At 37.6% G+C, this 17,504-nt stretch overlaps 1 protein-coding gene across 2 annotated transcripts in view; it reads right to left on the bottom strand.

The window, feature by feature from the left end:
- The window catches only part of BCAR3 (BCAR3 adaptor protein, NSP family member), a 54,161-nt gene that overhangs the window by 22,719 nt on the left and 13,938 nt on the right, over nucleotides 1-17,504 (bottom strand). Inside the window, exon 2 of one of the 2 annotated variants that reach the window (XM_074152377.1) lies at nucleotides 16,028-16,080. In XM_074152377.1, coding sequence (XP_074008478.1) covers nucleotides 16,028-16,080 — 53 coding nt within the window. The remainder of the gene's footprint in view (nucleotides 1-16,027; nucleotides 16,081-17,504) is intronic. The other variant, XM_074152378.1, reaches the window with a different exon arrangement.

The raw sequence follows: 17,504 nt of genomic DNA, 5'->3' as shown, positions 1-17,504 counted from the left end.
AGCTTGGTGACAGTCCTATAAGATTGTGCAAACTGCTAGAGAAAAACTGCTAAAATCAAGAACACCTCCAATTTGGCAAAGTAAAAAGAAACACAAACAAAATAAAAAGCAGCAGTTTTATTCATGCCTGTGATTCTATTCTCTTGGACAGCATAGTCCATAGCTCACTGACCAGCAAACCACTCATCACTAAAGAATCTGTCCTACATGTCTCAAGGCCCTCTCAAGAATGAAGGCAAAAAAAGCAAATAACTTGGCTAATTATAATAGCCGTTAGAGACAAGACCTCACCTCCATAGCACTCCAATTAATAGATTTGGTGAAAGGAAACAAAATGCACTGGATTGAGGGGTACAAGAAAGCCTGTAACACTTTAAAAAGAGAAACTTTGAAGAGATGAGTAATTTATAACTTGGTTGGTACAAGAGTCCAGGAGTCACAGATATTTCAGACCTCAAATTAGAAGTAAGTTAGTCCCAAGGAGAGATTAAATGAAGTGTTACTTGTCTTTTTCTTCAGCAACAAATATATTCTATAATTAGCAGGGCACATATATTAAATGCTTATTGATGTCCTCAGATATTACTTGCAAGGCTTACTTCTTACTTCTCACCTAATAATAGAGTACTTCCTTCCCACACTGACTGAACAATGCGAAGTGCCCTCAGTGCCTACATCAAGCAATGGGATTTGGCACATAAGCCAGGCAGCAGCACTGAGCAAAGACAAGACAAAATGTGCACTGCCTTTCAAGGGAAGTGGGATGGACAGCCTATCCAAAAAGAAAAGGAAACCTCAGTCTTGATAACAAGGAGAGTAAAGCGTGGTGTGTAAAGTTCTCTCACCTATTTGACCACTTAAGGTTTGCAGGTATTTTTATACCAAGTTAAGCACTAAAACCAGAACGTTCATAAATCTAGTCAGAGTATTTGGCCATGTGTAGGGGATGTTATGCCTGTGACTCTTTTGAGGAAAGGAAAACTCTGTAGGAATAAAAGATCAAAGTATTAAATGGACTGAAAAGTGATTACCCTGGCAAGAAAAGGCTGAAAGATTGGCTCAGAAAAGAAGCTGAAAAGAATTACTTTGAAGATGGAGTTCTGCTATAGGCCAGGAGAGGAAATGCCTCTCCAAGTAATTTATGACAAACTCAGGCAATGAATGAGTAGATAAAATACTAAGAAAGTGAAAGTATCTCTCTACTCTATGCTGCAGCATATTTTAATTTACTTTAAGTTCTTCTTCCACTTTGAGGAAATCCATAGGATTGCTTTAGCAGGTAGCCAGAGAAGAGAATATGAAAAGATACCCTGCAGAACTCCAAACACAAAAGCCTAACTGTGACTTCTTGTCTGGAGTTTTTTAGCACTGCGGGAGGACATCTCAACAAGGACTGTATTTCTGAAGAATCTTCATCAAGAAGTTCTTATAAGAACACCCTAATCCAATTTACAGAAAGGAGGGGGGAGGAGGAATGATGAAAAGGGAAAAGAAGTTCAAGGGTGAATCCATCGAGGCATTTCAGCTTTATAATGGTGACAAGAAAACATTGGTGTCACTGCACAATACACTGAAGTTTCATTTGGAATATCATAAACAGAAACTATCAAGTAACTCAAAACTACAGCAGGTGGCAAGAATGGCTATTAAGACAACCAATCCATTTTGGCAGCAGAAACCAACTGGTTTAGCAATGCAAAATAAGATAGGCTGCTTTTGCTGTGCACAGAGTTAGAAGTAAGTTCCAAAAGGAATTTAACAAAAACGGACAAGAAGTATTATGAGCTACCAATGAGTAAACCTATACTGGAATTTAGACAAAGGTTCTCAATCATCATGAAGAAAAAAACCTCTCAACTTTCCAAAAACAATTGACGGTTGGAGTGGCAGTTCTAATAAGAGTTCAACATGAAGCACTTTATTAAAAGAAAAAAACAATACTCAAGTCCCTATAGTAGCATGATACAGTATTTGTGACATTAGAGAGGATGCAGTATTCTTTATGTACTCATGTTTTCCTACTTTGTCAAGTTCTAGATGGTAAATCTAGCCATTATTGCTGTTCACTAGCTAACACACGCATATTTGCCCAGGTCTCAATAACTTCACGCGTACATTCATGTCTTACAGAAAGACCTAGTAATTTTGCTACTTCTTGCATGACTTGTTTACCCAGGGATACTTACTGGTATAGTTCTATTGGTCTAGTTTGAATGATATAATTCTCAGTATGGTTCCTTCCCCCAAAACAAGTAGTAGAAACAAAAGGGAGGCAAAGAATAAAGTTTTTGTATATGAATCACCTTCCTGGACCTTTTCAACAGGGCCTAGATTGCCTCTCTAGTCTTTTCCCTACTGAGAGCAAAGGGACATAATGGGTATATATTCAACAAATTCTCTGGATTGTAGGCACGATCTCATCCCTTCAATGGGAATAGCACAGCTCAATCTGGAAAGTAAATTTGGCCTAATACATATTCAATGTGGGAGTGTCTATTTTTCATTTGAAAGGCTTGTTACTAAGCAGCAGTGAAAAAAGTTTAAGTGTTACATCCACAGCTCAACATGAACAGCAGGGCATAAATTACAAATGGTAATTGCCAGTTCCTTATTCCTTGTCTGTAATGGAGTAAGTAAAGAATCAAAAATTATGTATGCTGGGAGAATGCCAGAAATAACGAACCTTAAAAAATAATACTGTACAATAATATACAGCAGCTGCTGACATTTTTTATCTACAGTATAACTGGCAGGAAAGAGGGTGCTTTATTTAGATAGTGAATCTAATTTTTTTAAAAACAAAACTACTGGGATTTTTGTTTTTATTAAAGGTTAACATGACTTCTGCACACATAGTTCAATTAATAGGTGACACATTCTTAAGAGTCAGAACCAGAACCTTTGCATGACACTGATACAACAGTAAAAAAATAAAATAAATTTGAGACTACTGAAAGTATAATGTGATCGTTCCTGCACTGCTGGCTATCATGAAGCTGTTTTCAGCCAATACGATTGAGGAAAGCCTTCAGACTGCTCCAAATTATACTTCATACGCAGATAAGATTTACACTTGTAACTATTGACTCAGAGAAAGGATGGTTTAGCCACATTTTCATACTTCTGTCCTGCAACTTTTTGCTGGTCCTTTGACTTTGCACATGAGAAATAAACCATCTGTTTCTTGCACCTTAGAGACATTAAATACAATCTTTCTGCTAAGTCAATGTATTGATGTATTTCTAACGCTCTCCAGCATCAACAGATCAACCATCATCTTCATTTCTTTCTTTTCAAAGATCCTTACCAAGAATCATAAAATATCTGATAATCTCTTTATCTGTTTCTAAGGATGGCTTGCTATTGAGGTTTAAAGGTCCCTTCCAACCTAGACAATTCTATGATAACTAAGTTTATTAAGAAAGGATTTCTAAGTTCATAGAATTCAAGGACACATTGAGTCTAAGGACATTTGATCATATATTCTGTGTTGAGTTCCTAATAGTCCATCAGGACGAGAAATTAAGTTGTCTCTGCTGACCCCATCTGTGTTATTACAAAGCATCTAAAGTTATTTAGGCTGTTTTCATGGTCTAGTTTAAAATACACTTACCCAGCACTGCACACTGGGTCTATCCCCCTGACACAACTAAACTGCGACCAGCTTCACTCACAGCATGTCGCATATGCAGGAGTTCGAAGCCTTCACACTGGAGAGTGTAAACCTACTCTGGGGCAATCCTTTTAGGCTGTTTTAATTGTATAGGTTAAACAAGACAGAATGCAGGGATAATTTCGCTATGGGGGTTTGGTTTCTTTTTCTCTCATCTAAAAAAAAATAATAAAAAAATATTTGGCGTCAAAGTTGTAAGTGGCTCAAGTAAAACAACCAAACTATAAAAATATAAACACACAAAAAATCACAAGCAGCCTGAGGTTATCAAAACAGTCTGCAGATCTGCAAGAAGCTATGTTGAACCAAATATCACTTGTGTTCATGGCAGTGCTTATAATTCACACACAGAATTGATCTGTGATTTCATATTACAGAGAAATAATTTCAGATAAATTAGATGAGGGAATTGGTGGCATGCCACTGTTGCTTAGTACTACATCAACAAATCATTTAAGCATTCAAATCAGCCTGACAATTTTCAGTAAAATACGTGTAATGCTTTAGATTTCTCTCCACTAAATGAAAGTAAACAATCCAGGCAGAAAGCCAGCTGTAAATGAAAGCAGGCATGGTGTTCCGTACAAGAGTAAACAACATAAATCTGATTTGATACAGCACGCAGCCAATCCAGAGCATGCTGCTCACTGTCGCTGGACTAATGATGCCGTATGGAATATGGATACGTCCTGATTACGCTATGCATATGCACAATCTAACTACGGTTGACTATGGCTACAAAATGGCACCTGTAGAGGTTGTAATAAAGTACAATATGAATTAAATTTGAAAGAAAAACCCCAAAGAAAATCAAAGCATTTAAATCTTCAGATTGAAATGTTCTTCATTTAATACATAAGACTTCTCTCTATAACTAGTTATTTGTTGCTTTTAATGTGAGAAAGTTAGGAGACAGGGGACAACAACTGATAAATAATTTGTCCGTGCAAACAATATCTTCACAATGCCCATTACCATTCAGTCTTAGTACTTAGTGCTTCAGACATGGCCCATTACCTCTAACAAAGTTCGTGGGGGATGCCTCCAAATACAGGTAGTGCCCAACTGTTTACAGCTGAACACTCTTTAAAGTGTAGAGTAAGTGGAAGAAAGGGGATGACAACACTGTCAGAAAGCATTGCTTACTTTTATTTGTTCCTAATTCAACTGTTTACAGGTGCATAAAGTGCCACCACCAAGCTCATGTCCTACCATTCCTGTGTCAATTCTTAAATAGAACTGACTCTTTCATGTTCTCTTCTATAACCCTACTTCCTGCTGGCTGTTGTTGCTGCAGCTTCTGATCATAAACCAATAGATATAGCTGCAACTATAATTGCATTTGTTTGCATTGCAGGGGCACGTTACGGACAAGGTCAGTATAAATTCTTCCTCCTCTCTATCGCAGTTCTGTGCGGCAGAGTCAGAAATATGCTGCAGTTGTACAGGAATAGTGAGAAAACAGAATTTGCATCTATTTAGTTTTCAATGCTGCTTGAATAAATCTCTTTGAAAATCTGACTCATATAAAAAAAAAAACAGACTGGCAGCTACAAGAAGTAGGCACTCAACCTGCTTATGAGCTTCCTACTAGGTCCTAATTTGCACTTTAAGACATCCAAGTACCTTTGAAAAAATCTTATCTTTTATACTTAAATCATGCAAACTTTACAGTCATCTGGCGATAGGCCTGGTTTTCCTACTAGCCATCTTCCTATTAAGAAGACACCAGCAGGTTTTATTAACCCTACCAAAACCTAGTATACATATTCTTGAGCTCCACCTACTGTCTGCCAACCCATGTACAAACATGAAGCAATTTTAGAATGTCTCACCCATCTTTCTTTCAATTTATTCCTTGGATTGAAGAAAAAAATAAAATAAAGAAAGAAAATATGAAAAGGAATGGATTTCCTTTTGTTCAGAATTAGTTCACAATTTATGGCTTATATTTTCTTCTCTTTTCTGCTGATTTAGATGTCATTAGTCTAAGTTCAGCTTTTCTGGAAACCATACAAGAGCTCTTTCGCATATAAAAAGAAGCCATTAACACAACTGCTAACTTCAGATTTCTGTTTTTGAAAGCCTCCCCAGTCCTGTCAAAGTAAAGTGTTTGTTTGTCTGAGACTTACACCAAATCAAAATAAAACCAGAATAGAATTCAAAGATGAAAAAATTATTTTACTTCACCAGGGTAAGTGGAAGCACTTAAAAATCAATTATTTATCTAAAACTCCTGAATACCCTAAAATACTTCCCTTTTATACAAAGAGAGATTTTGGTTGCGTAGCACTTGAAAATAAATCTCACAAGTCACTTGGGCTCTGTCAGACCGCAGTTTTTCAAAAGTCTTTATCAGCATGTATGAGTTTGAAGAGGCCTGTCTCCCTCCCACATTTTTGCACAATATACTTTGATGAAGCAAAAGCAGCAAGCTCACCTCAGCTCATATACCACCCTTTTGACATTCTACCAACAGAAGGATTTGAGGGCGTGGAGGCAAATGACCTCTAGGTATTCCAGATAGCCAACATAACATTATACTCCCTCATTTGTGCAGGTGCTTGGTTCTTAAATAGTATCCGACATACAAAAATCTCAGACAAACCTGCTCCTTTGACAGCACACATTAATGGATGGCATCTCAACTGAAATGTACTGATGCTCCTTCTGCTGCCACACTGTATCTAAACAGTATGTCTCCAAAGAGGTGACATGTACAGACATGCACAATGAATCAGTCTTACTCTAATTATTATCCATAAACACAGCTCCAGGAGATTAGGAGCTTTACCTCCATAGGCTTTATCAGTAAGAGTACCTGAAATGCATATTAATAAGCTGCTTTCCACAAGCTATATACTCGCTCCCTCTCGTGGTTCACATGCTTATATACATTTAAAAATCAACTTCAGCAAGGCATTGCTATGAAGGAATTAAAGTCGGCTTTTGCTATTAGTCCATCTTCAAAATTATGAAAAGGATCTAACAGCCTCAGTAACTATCATCTTTAATGCATTGTTCCTGTGGTACAATACTCAAAGCCCAAAATGAATAGAAAAATAAGTATTCCACAATGAAAGACAGGTCAGAAACAGTTAAGAAAAGATCAACACAGAAGATAGTAGACTGTAGTCAGATCTCTAGTGTTATTAACAGTTTAGATATCTCATATAAAAAGGAGTAAAATTCTGTGTGGCACTCACACCTTTTTTATATATATACACACACCTATTCTTATATTATGTATATTAAAGCCTGCTGTAAGAATTCTAGCAGATGCCATCACACAGAAAGATCTTTTTCTTCTCTTTGTGTCAATTGACACAAGTATTTGCACAGAAATAGAGAACAGAAAGAAAACCATACTCACTTCACAGGAAGATAAAGTATTGTGCACTTTACTGCTTAACCTCTACTAATCTTCAGATCTTTTTCATTATGCATGGGGTTGCTCTTACTAAGATAGATAAAAAGTTCACTACAGATGAGGTAGAAAAAATTAGGCATGGCAATATTATAATTGCACCTTTCTTTCTTCCCCATAGGTACCACTTTTGTGGGAAATGGCATGTTCTTTTCTTGCCAATGAGGCAAAATCCAGTGCCTGCTGAAATGCGATGGACTCGGTCCAGGATTACACCTTGGCTTAATTCAGTACAGGAAAGCATTGTTTGTCAGAAACGACCAGTCACTTCAACAATCTCTGTATCTGATAGAAGATGCAATAACCCTGTTTGCAACAAAAAAGAATCACAAATCAATGTGAACTAGACAATGTCTTAAAAAGTAAAACTCACCCATATTTCCTTCTTTCTTTGGAAAGTAAATGCATGTTACCTTTTAATAGTATTTCCTTTCACTGTCATTTTGACTTGGGGATATTATCAATAGCAATGTATAACTGTGAGCATTTGGGAGCCACAGACATTAATATTTTGAAGAAAAAGGGTAATTCATTTAAATCCAAGTTTCACAAGATTGCCAGAGCAAAATAAGAAGAATATTTCTTTGTATCTCAAAAGTTCTATCCTGTGGTTCAGGACCTTTCCAGCTTATGCTTCTCATCTGTGAATAAGGCTTAATAGTAGCTACTGATAAACCAACAAAGATATTGAAGAGATCAACTAAGTATCTATTGCAACTAGTATTACTACTGGTGCCAATGAAATCAGTGCAACATAATTTTATAGACAGTTTTCAACTCCAAGCTCAGTGCAACCTCTGTGCATGTAGCAGCTTTTGATGACTCCAGACCAGACATAATTTAAGAGTTAATGAGGAATAATACAAATAGAAGAATACAGACATTAAGAAGGTCAAATTCATGATAGGACAGACGTAAGATTAACCCTTAGCATGCCAATAGAGAGTATGCTGCTCTAAGAATTATCAACACTTTAGATTTACACCAAAGCATCCTCAGCATTACAAATGATGCTCCATAAGCAAAATACCCTAAATTTCATTTCATCATCAAGAGAAGGGAATGTAAGAGCCACTGCTAAAAGACTTCACAGTAAAAGCCAGAATAATTAGAAAGCGACTATCCACTTGACTGAATTCATATAAAGATTATAATTCACAAAAGAAAAACCAACCTTCCTCAGAGTATGCTAAAAAACAACCCACAAACCCCCTAGATCATAGAGCTAATCACGTCTTTCAGGAATCAGAGGCTGACAAACAACAAAAAGCCCTAAACAGTAACAGGCAAACTCGGGAATCTCTACTAGGAAAACAAGAACTAGGACAGTAGACTGAAAAGTGCATTGTCTTGCAGAGCTGTAGAATCATACATCCTGCATATTTAGTGCAAACACCAGTTTAGATTTTATTCATCACTTTGCACCCAGAAGATTACAGAACTGATGACCCATCCATCTTTTCTGAGGTGAGCCTGTTGGTGAACCAAAATTCAACATGAGAAAATACTGAAACTTGGCTGTAAGATTCCATCACTAATTATGGATAACTGCATTTTACCAAATAAAACAGTTTTTATTGGCTCCAAACAAATGAGGCAAGATTCTTCATGATTTTAGGGGAATGAACTACTTGAGAGCTGTTGAATTTCAAGTATATATGTAACTCCTTAAATCTTTTTTGAAATTCTCCTGGGCTTCTGAAAGCTTTTAGGAATAACTATCCCACCTACTTAAAGAAATAATTGCCTCTTCTAAGTAGAGAAAGGGCATGTGTTGTAAGAAATAAGCCTGGTATAAGGCTGAGGAAAAAATTCTACTACCCAAAACTGGACTACTACCAGAACAGGATTAAAAATACAAGACAGGATGATTTGTCCAACTTATTGCAACAGTCAAAACTTATCCCACCAGAAAATTAAATCAAGGTAACAAAAAGACGACAGATGGACACAGAAAAAGATGATTTACATCACATTTTAGGAAAATTTTTTCCTCAGTAACAATGACAAGACTGTTGGACTAATCTAGTTTGCAAAGTAGAACAGATTATCTTGGGAGGCTACAGAATCTCTTTTACTGGAGGTTTTGAACAAATTAGAACAGCTATTCTAACAATCTCAGTTATTGGGGGGGGGGTGGGACGGATCTTTCCCCCCCATTCTGTGCCCCTGGAGAAAAAAACCAACCAAATTTCAATGGTCAGGCTACAGACTTATTATTACTATGAAAGTTACAGTGAAATTATTATGAAAAATGTGATTTTAATAGCCATGACTTGATTAAAAAAATACACACTTACAGTGTTTTTTCTCCAGCAGAGGGCAGTGTATAACTAGCAACTACTCATCAAGCACCAAGCCTGAAAGTTTTCATTATGAGACAAATAAATATATGTATTTAAATTGAGATTCGCTCTTACAGGAGCTTATCTTTTTGAATTATACAGCTTGTATACAAGAGGCAACTGCTGTGGAGTTATGTTTGTGATGCTTCAGTTCCTACTAAGTAGAGAAACATAGGGAAAAAAGATAAACATCTGACTGAAATATCACTGACACCAACAATGACCTTTGAGTTGGATGACAAATCCATAATGAAAAAAAGATGTGTAAAGTCAAAGTCAGCTATACAAGCGTACTCCTTTTCTCCTCAACAAAACACATTCTATCTAATAATTCCATTTACTGTAGTGCTGTTTCCCTTGCTGCAGTTGCAAAAACGAAAAAGAAAGAAAAAAAAGAATAGAGCTACAGATTCATAAAGAACCTCCTGATCATTTGGTGCCTTAGTGTCAGGCATTCCTCCAAGCTCAGATACTTCATGTATAACGCTGTCAGACAGTACAGAAACCCAACACACTTTCTGCTCACAAGTCACAACTTGCATCTCAACAGGCAGGTCTCCACAGGAGAGTGATACACAGCAGCTCACAAACAGGCATACGCTGTAGTTGGCAACTTTTCCAGTGAGGTGGGGATGTCTCTAATGTATTTCCATGTCTAAAAAAGGCTCCTTGCAATGAAATTTCAATGTCATCAGGAAGAAATCTCTCCCAAACTGAGACTACTTGCCATGTTGACACAGACTTTTTTTCTAAACTTTCCCAAACATACATACACACATACAAACTTTGGTTTTGGTACTATTCTTAGCATATTATCTTCTTGGCACAGCCATTAGAATGATGAGAGTCAAACACCCACACATATATTTGACTGGCATCCACAATATTATGAATTTGTGCAATTAACTATACAAACTGTGCATCAATAAACCTCATCATCTGATCAAAGTTCCCTGATGTTGAATTAAACCCACACAATATTGCCCTATCTTGCCAAGCTACAGCTAACGACCAACATATCCGCATGTCATAAATATTTTATTTTCAGTTGCACTCACAAAAGCCACCATAAATGGCAATGATTTCTATGACAGTTTGCTTTCTAATAAAATCAAAGAGTAAAGAGAAGGAAAAAATTAATACTATGGGGTTGAGAGAAGCAAAAATCCTTCAGCAGAACTTCATGAGGGAATAATGTTTTTCTGCAGTTGTAACTTCCTTAGCGCAGTGACAGTTTTTTCAAGTTTCAATCTAAATATAAACTTCCCTCATGACCATGCTGAGACGACAATTAGTCATAAATTTTGTAATTTTTCCACTACTGGATTAAAATACAACTCCAAAGCCTCAGACCATAATAATACTCACCAACTCATCATTAATAAGTATTTCTGTAATTATTAGCAGTATTTCCACAGGAAACGCTCAAAAGGTTTCCATGAAAGGAGGAAAGAAATCTGTTTTTTTTTCTTTCCATCCTGATACAGCCTTAATGACCAGACTTCTATTAAAAGATCCCGAAGTATTTATAGTGAATAGGAATGGGACAGAAAGCTATCTTTAGTTCACATGAATTTGATCAAAATGACTCACAAGAAGCTCTCTGACATGCTCAGAGCTGCCAGCACTTGATCCTCTCTCCCCTGCAGGAGTCTATTCTATGGATGTGCAGACTCAGGGTGTGGGAAGAACCTGCTGAGACTACCAATGGATCTATTATTTGGCTCATAAAACTTGTAAAAATCTCACAGAATGTACAATGTGCTATTGTGTCCGTAAATCCCTTTCATGACTTGGTTAGCAGCCTGACTCAAAGCAGTCTGGCCTGTTTTCACTTCTACCATAAAAGGGTTTTTTGAAAGAGCCATTTAACTGTGACCATGGTTTCAGCAACACTATGAAGACAAAGGAATGGTTGAAGCCATATGGACACTTCAGTACTCAGACTCCAGCAAATCAGTACTTTTTTTTCCCCTTACAACTTGCTTTTGCATAATTAGCTCTCTTTATATACTGAATGAACTAATACATCAATATTCAAGATGCAGGAAACTGCCATTTGTGAGCTCTAATTTAGATTCAAGTATTAGAAACCATAGTGCATCTATAGAGAACATTCTCTAAAAAATGCCTTCAGAGGATTAATTTATAATCAGTGCTTTCTATCTCGTTATCTTGAACAGAATAAAACAGGAGGAAAACCAATTTATTTTGCCTTTTCTCTGTCTGGAGTATAAGGAATTATTTATATTTTAGTCACCAGATTCTAGCAAGGAAAGGTTTGTATAAGAAGCAAATTGATACACTCAGCTTCTAAGTTTACCACCAGTCTCTCTGCCCTGTACAGCAATGCCTGCTTGTAGTCACCACTGCCACAATAAACACTATGATATTCTTTTCACTGTAAAACAGAGCTCATTGCATCAAAAAAATAACCATGTTACTTTTTCTCAAACCTGAATCAATTCTCCACATTCTATTTACAGTAGAGTCCAGTTCTGAAGAGATGTTGATCACTCCCCAGCAGGAGCACATTCTGAACAAGTATTGATTATCTTTCTTATGGGACTCACAAGAAACTGAAGGAGCATCCTTGCATCACTGCAGAAACAGTGCTAATTTGCAACTGTGAAGCTGCAGGATCAGCTTGGTGCCCAGCTTCCCTTTTTAAATCTAGCTAGATTAAAACTAGCTGCTGGTCTTGAAGGAGATTACGTATGCCTGTGCAGCCTGATGAAGTGGATTACTTATGAGGATGGCATGTATTTGATCATTTTGGATCTTGCAAAAGAGCTGGCTACAATTAGCACCTCAGCGAGCAGGAAGAGTGGGGCTGCTGCCTAAGGGAAGGCTATCCAGGAGCACAGGGTGGGCAACAAGATGCTCATCAACAAGGTGCAGTCCAACAGCACCAAGATACAAGCAAGCTGAGCAAGGTGATGACACAAACAGTGGCCAGCAAGTCAAGGAAGATGATTCTCTCCCTCTACTCCACTCTGGTGAGACCCCACTGGAGTAATGTGTCCAGCTCTGGGGCCCCCCAACATAAGACGGTCACGGTCCTCTTTGAGCAAGTCCAGAGGAGGGCCACAAAGATGATCAGAGGGCTGGAGCACCTCTCCTATGAAGACAGACTGAGAGAGTTGGGATTGTTCAGCCTGGAGAAGAGAAGGCTCCAGGGAGACCTTATAGAAACCTTCCAGTACTTAAACGGGGCCTACAGGAAAGATGGGGAGGGGCTCTTTACCAGGGAGTGTAGTGATAGGACAAGGGGTAACTGTTTTAAACTGGTAGATTTAGATGGTAGATTTAAACTGGTAGATTTAGATGAGATATTAAGAAGAAATTCTTTACTGTGAGGGTGGTGAGACACTGGAACAGGTTGTCCGGAGAAGTTGTGGATGCCCCATCCCTGGAAGTGTTGAAGGCCAGGGTGGATGGGGCTTTGAGTAACCTTGTCTAGTGGGAGGCGTCCCTGCCCATGGCAGAGAGGTTGGAACTAGATGATCTTTAAGGTCCTTTCCAACCCAAACCATTCTATGATTCTGTATCAGTCCAGTGAGCCTCAGGCAAGACTGGGTAACAGGCCAGGTCCAAGGTCCATCCAGGGCTTCCCCACACAGCACTTCAGGAACAGGGCTAGGGGCAGACGCACCTAAGACACAGCTCAGGCAGGGTCTGAAGCCCAGCTTAATTGGAGCCCTTGCTCAGTGGGTGTGGGTGGAGGTCCTAAGTGAGGCTAGTCAGGACACTTAAGGCAAATTAGTGCCCTCAGGGCCCTGACATAGCACACTTTGCTTAGGACTTTGGGTAACTGTTGTTTAGAACTGTTTGTTTAGAACTGTTGGGTAAAATCACCAGCAGCCAGACTACCCTAACACAACTTAAAATTTGTGCCATGTACTACTTTCAAGATAATGCAATTTTTTCAAGGCAAATTAATCCAAAGTCTCTCTCCTCTTTACAGTCTGAACAGCAAGATGAGAGAAACAAGTATCATTATCACGACTTCGTGTACAATTAGCTTGTTTTAGTGTTAGTTTTGATGTATGCTTGATACATCATACATACTTAATACTCAAGTTTATATGCATTTTCAGTCAGTCAATCAACACTTCTATGCCTAGAGACAATACTAACTATATTTTCCTGTGCATCAGAAATACGAATCTGTCTCTCAGAACTTTGGTATGCTGAATCAGCAGAACAGGATTCCCAAAAGTGCTCTTGTTTTCTCCCTCTTCTATTACTATCTCTTCCCCATTTTTCCACCACTTAAGCAACAACTGTCAAAGCCTACCCAACTGGCACCAACCCTGCTTGCTCAAACTAAATATGCACACACTATATGTCAAATAGACTTGTGCAAATAGCAATGTTAGTACAATCATAGTGAGATGCGACAGAAATCTATTCTCTCAGCTTTGTAACTTGAGTAGGTTAGTGTTCTGCAGTTTATACCTGACTTACACTGCCGTCATAATTTATTCAAAGAGCTGGAAAATTTATAAACATTAATATAACAGTTACCATAAGATAGGTTATACAAGACAATGAACACATACATGCTGAAACTGAAGCCAACAAAGGGGGTTCCAAGATCCTGTTGTCACAAATTCAGGCACATCTTTTACAGTTGTAGTAAACTGATGACAAATTATTGATAGGAGTCCTCCTTTATTTGGCATTATTGAACATTTTTTGTGTAACAATACATTTTTTGAATCAGTTTTTTGGGGGGCTGTATTTATTAGAAAGCAATTTCTGCACATTTTTCAAAGCTGCAGTTTAAGATTTCTTGTGTAAAATTCCTGTTATAATACCATTAAACTGTGGACCAAACTCACAGTTCACTGAAGGTAGGGATATAGACAGGAAAAACTGAAAGAGGAAGGAGAAAAGAAGGGGATCATAACCCTTGTATTCTCCCTCATAAGTCTCTTTTCCCCAGGCTTTTCTCCCCAACATCAAAGTTTTAATAACTAAGCTTAGCATCACTGCTATTGACAAGAGTCCAAGACAAGCTTCTACTAGAAAAGTTGAAAAGATCAGAAACCACATTTATAATACAGAACTTGCTGCAACAAGACAAGACACACATATTGATGAATTGGCGCCTGAAACCTCTGCCTTCTACTTGGCCATATTATTAAAACTGTAACAATGTACTCTGTACAGGATAGTGCAAGATACACAGTAAATTAAATAGAACAATTAACATGTCCACCACTTTGTTGCCTTTGGCATCCCCTCTTCTACCCTCTTCAGAAGGCTCTTGGCCTTCTCTGTCTCTGCTACTTTACCACATCCCAACTTTATGCTGGGATTGAGGCCAGGGACTTTGCAACACTGAGCTAACTGTTCAGAGCAGAATTCCAGCAGTAGTCCTCAGAGCCCCTTTTCCACACACCTTCCCGTTCTGCTCTCCCCTTCTCTTCTTCCAAACCCTAATTCCTGCCTCCACCCCAACCCTAGGCAGAAAGTCCAGCAGAGGACCCCTCCATATTTTCAGGGAAATTAACTCTCGGCACTTTCCTTTCTCAACACTGCATTACGTTCTCCTAGTTTACTTCTTCAATCAACCTGAACCCTAACCTGGGCACCTCTTCATTTCCCTCAACTATGAACACCCACCGAGGGAACTGTAGCAGAACCCAGTTGACTGACTCTCAGTCTCTTCCTCACCTGAACTCTAACCCAAAGCAGAAATTCAGGTTGCTGAGAAATTCAGGCTGTCCACATGAATAGCTACAGAAATATCTCACATTCAAAGATAACCTGTGTTTATCAGACACTTTTCAGAAGATTAGATTCTTCTAAAAGACAGGGAATAAAGCCCAACAATTACAGAAGCCCATTGTTGAGAAACATGACATAGAAGCCAGATTCTTTCAAGGTTCTGAGAAGTAATATTCACTTAAATGAAACATGCTGAAAGGTACCAATTCAGTGGAAATTACAGCACTGCAAGACACTCTCAGTACAGAATCACATCCCTAAGATTTCTTCCAAAGTTTCTATATTGCAAATCCAGGACTGATTTTTGAATAAAATTTACGAATGCTCCAGAATATTTTTTATTTACTCTAACAAAATACACATTTATATATTCTTCCAGCACTCCGATCTTGTACAAAAGGAATACAGAACTTACAATTTTGCCAGGATTCCAGTTACTTTTTGGACCAGAATTGAATTTTTAACTGTAATGTTAGTAACTATATTTCTAAAACCATAAAGCTAAATCTGACATTTTTACAATCTTTTCAGATGTGTTCATTTACTTTCCCAGAAATCCATAAGCAAGAAATATGGATTCTTTTAATCTGTTAACAAAGGTAAAATCATAGGTAGTCACCATGTAACTGAAAAGAAGCCCCAATATAAAAATGCAACCTACCCCCAAAGCACAACGCCCACAAGTATTTCACTGAAGCAGAAAATAGTCTGACATATATAATTAGTTTTTCTGTAGCAAACAATAGAAAGAAACACTATTTAATTACAAATGACTGGAAATTCTCTGGCAGTGCTAGTTCTATACTGAATAAAATATTTTGAGGGTAAAAAATGGTACCTTACCTTAACGTATTCCAAAGTAGGATCCAGAATATTCTGATCTCTGTAAGAAAACGGGGCGAGGAGGGAGGAAGAAAGGACACAAAAACAAACAAAAAACAAATGGTGAGTCCAAATATAATCTCATACTAAAGGGATGCATTCATATGAGCAATAGGCTACTAGATCATGTTAAAATCCTCATTAAAAACTGTGTTATAGCTAGATGGCCTATGTAATCTAACTTGTACCAAATATATAAACTACTGATTTCTTCTAGAAGGTCAAGTAGTGGAGTCACTAGTAATTAATTTGGGAAATAATATTAATTATACAGTTTTAAGCAAAGCAAAAACAATCTTGACATTTCAAAAGATGGCCGAAAATACTTGTATACCACCTAAAACATTTGAAATACATTTAAAAGAGACCTCTACCAATGGCTTCTAAAGTTATTTCTTTGCTTATATGTTTTCCCATTTAAGCTACTGATAGCATAAAGAGGGCATTGCTAACACAAGAAAATACAAAGTAAAACATTCACTTTTTATAGAAACAAAGCAAAGAATTCATAGATTTGCAATAGTAAAATGTTTTATTTTACATTTGGAAAAAATAATTATGATTCTTGCACTCTTTTAAAGGTTTTCCAAATTATCATAATTTCAACATTACAATTATTTGAAAGCTGGATAATCAAGTCATTGCCCTATTTTAAAAAGAAAAGATATCTTTGCAGATTTTCCATACATACAGATGACAAAGGGCACACAGAAGCCTAAGTGAAGAGCCCTGTAATCAATTACAACTCTTTCCATAAACAGAAACAAAAATAAACATACATTTTCAAGGGTTTTTGAATATTTACTTTTGCTTGAGAACTAGCAGGTTAACAGAGTTTGCAGTACATGACTGGATGCTTTCTACAGAACCTGGGAGGACATACAAGGTGCTGCCTTAAATACAAACGTGTAACAGGCACAATGAAAACCATGCAAACTTACAGAGAGATCGGGAGCTTGTTATTATCAATCAAGTTTCCACATGGACAACATATGCCCCATACATTTAGAAACAGAATCCAGTTTAGTGGAAGTTTGTCACGATGATATACCATTGGAAAACTAATAAGCACCTTCATATATGTAGAAATTGGGCTATGCTGGAATCAACCAAGCCAGAATACAGTCTCTAAATTCCCTGTGCTGTTTTGAATGTAATCGTGTATCACCTGAAACTAAGTTGTTACTTTATACTCGGTTTTTATTCTGGTTCCCTAACAGCTTTTGATCCAGAATACCTATACTGAGGCAAAACAGAGCCTTCCCACTTCTTAGCCCTGCCCGTAAATGGTGATGCTCAGCTGTTCAGGCTGTATCATGCGTTACTGTTTCATATTATCCCAGTACTTATCAAGGGTCAAGTTCCATTCCTAGCTCAGCTTAAAAAAATAACAGCAACAATGCTCTAAAATTCAATGGAAATAGAATATGGACCATTT

This window comes from Numenius arquata, chromosome 8, assembly GCF_964106895.1.
Source record: "Numenius arquata chromosome 8, bNumArq3.hap1.1, whole genome shotgun sequence".
Lineage (NCBI taxonomy): Eukaryota > Metazoa > Chordata > Aves > Charadriiformes > Scolopacidae > Numenius > Numenius arquata.
The sequence above is the reverse complement of the archived record's forward strand: the minus strand, read 5'-3'. Positions and strand labels throughout refer to the sequence as shown.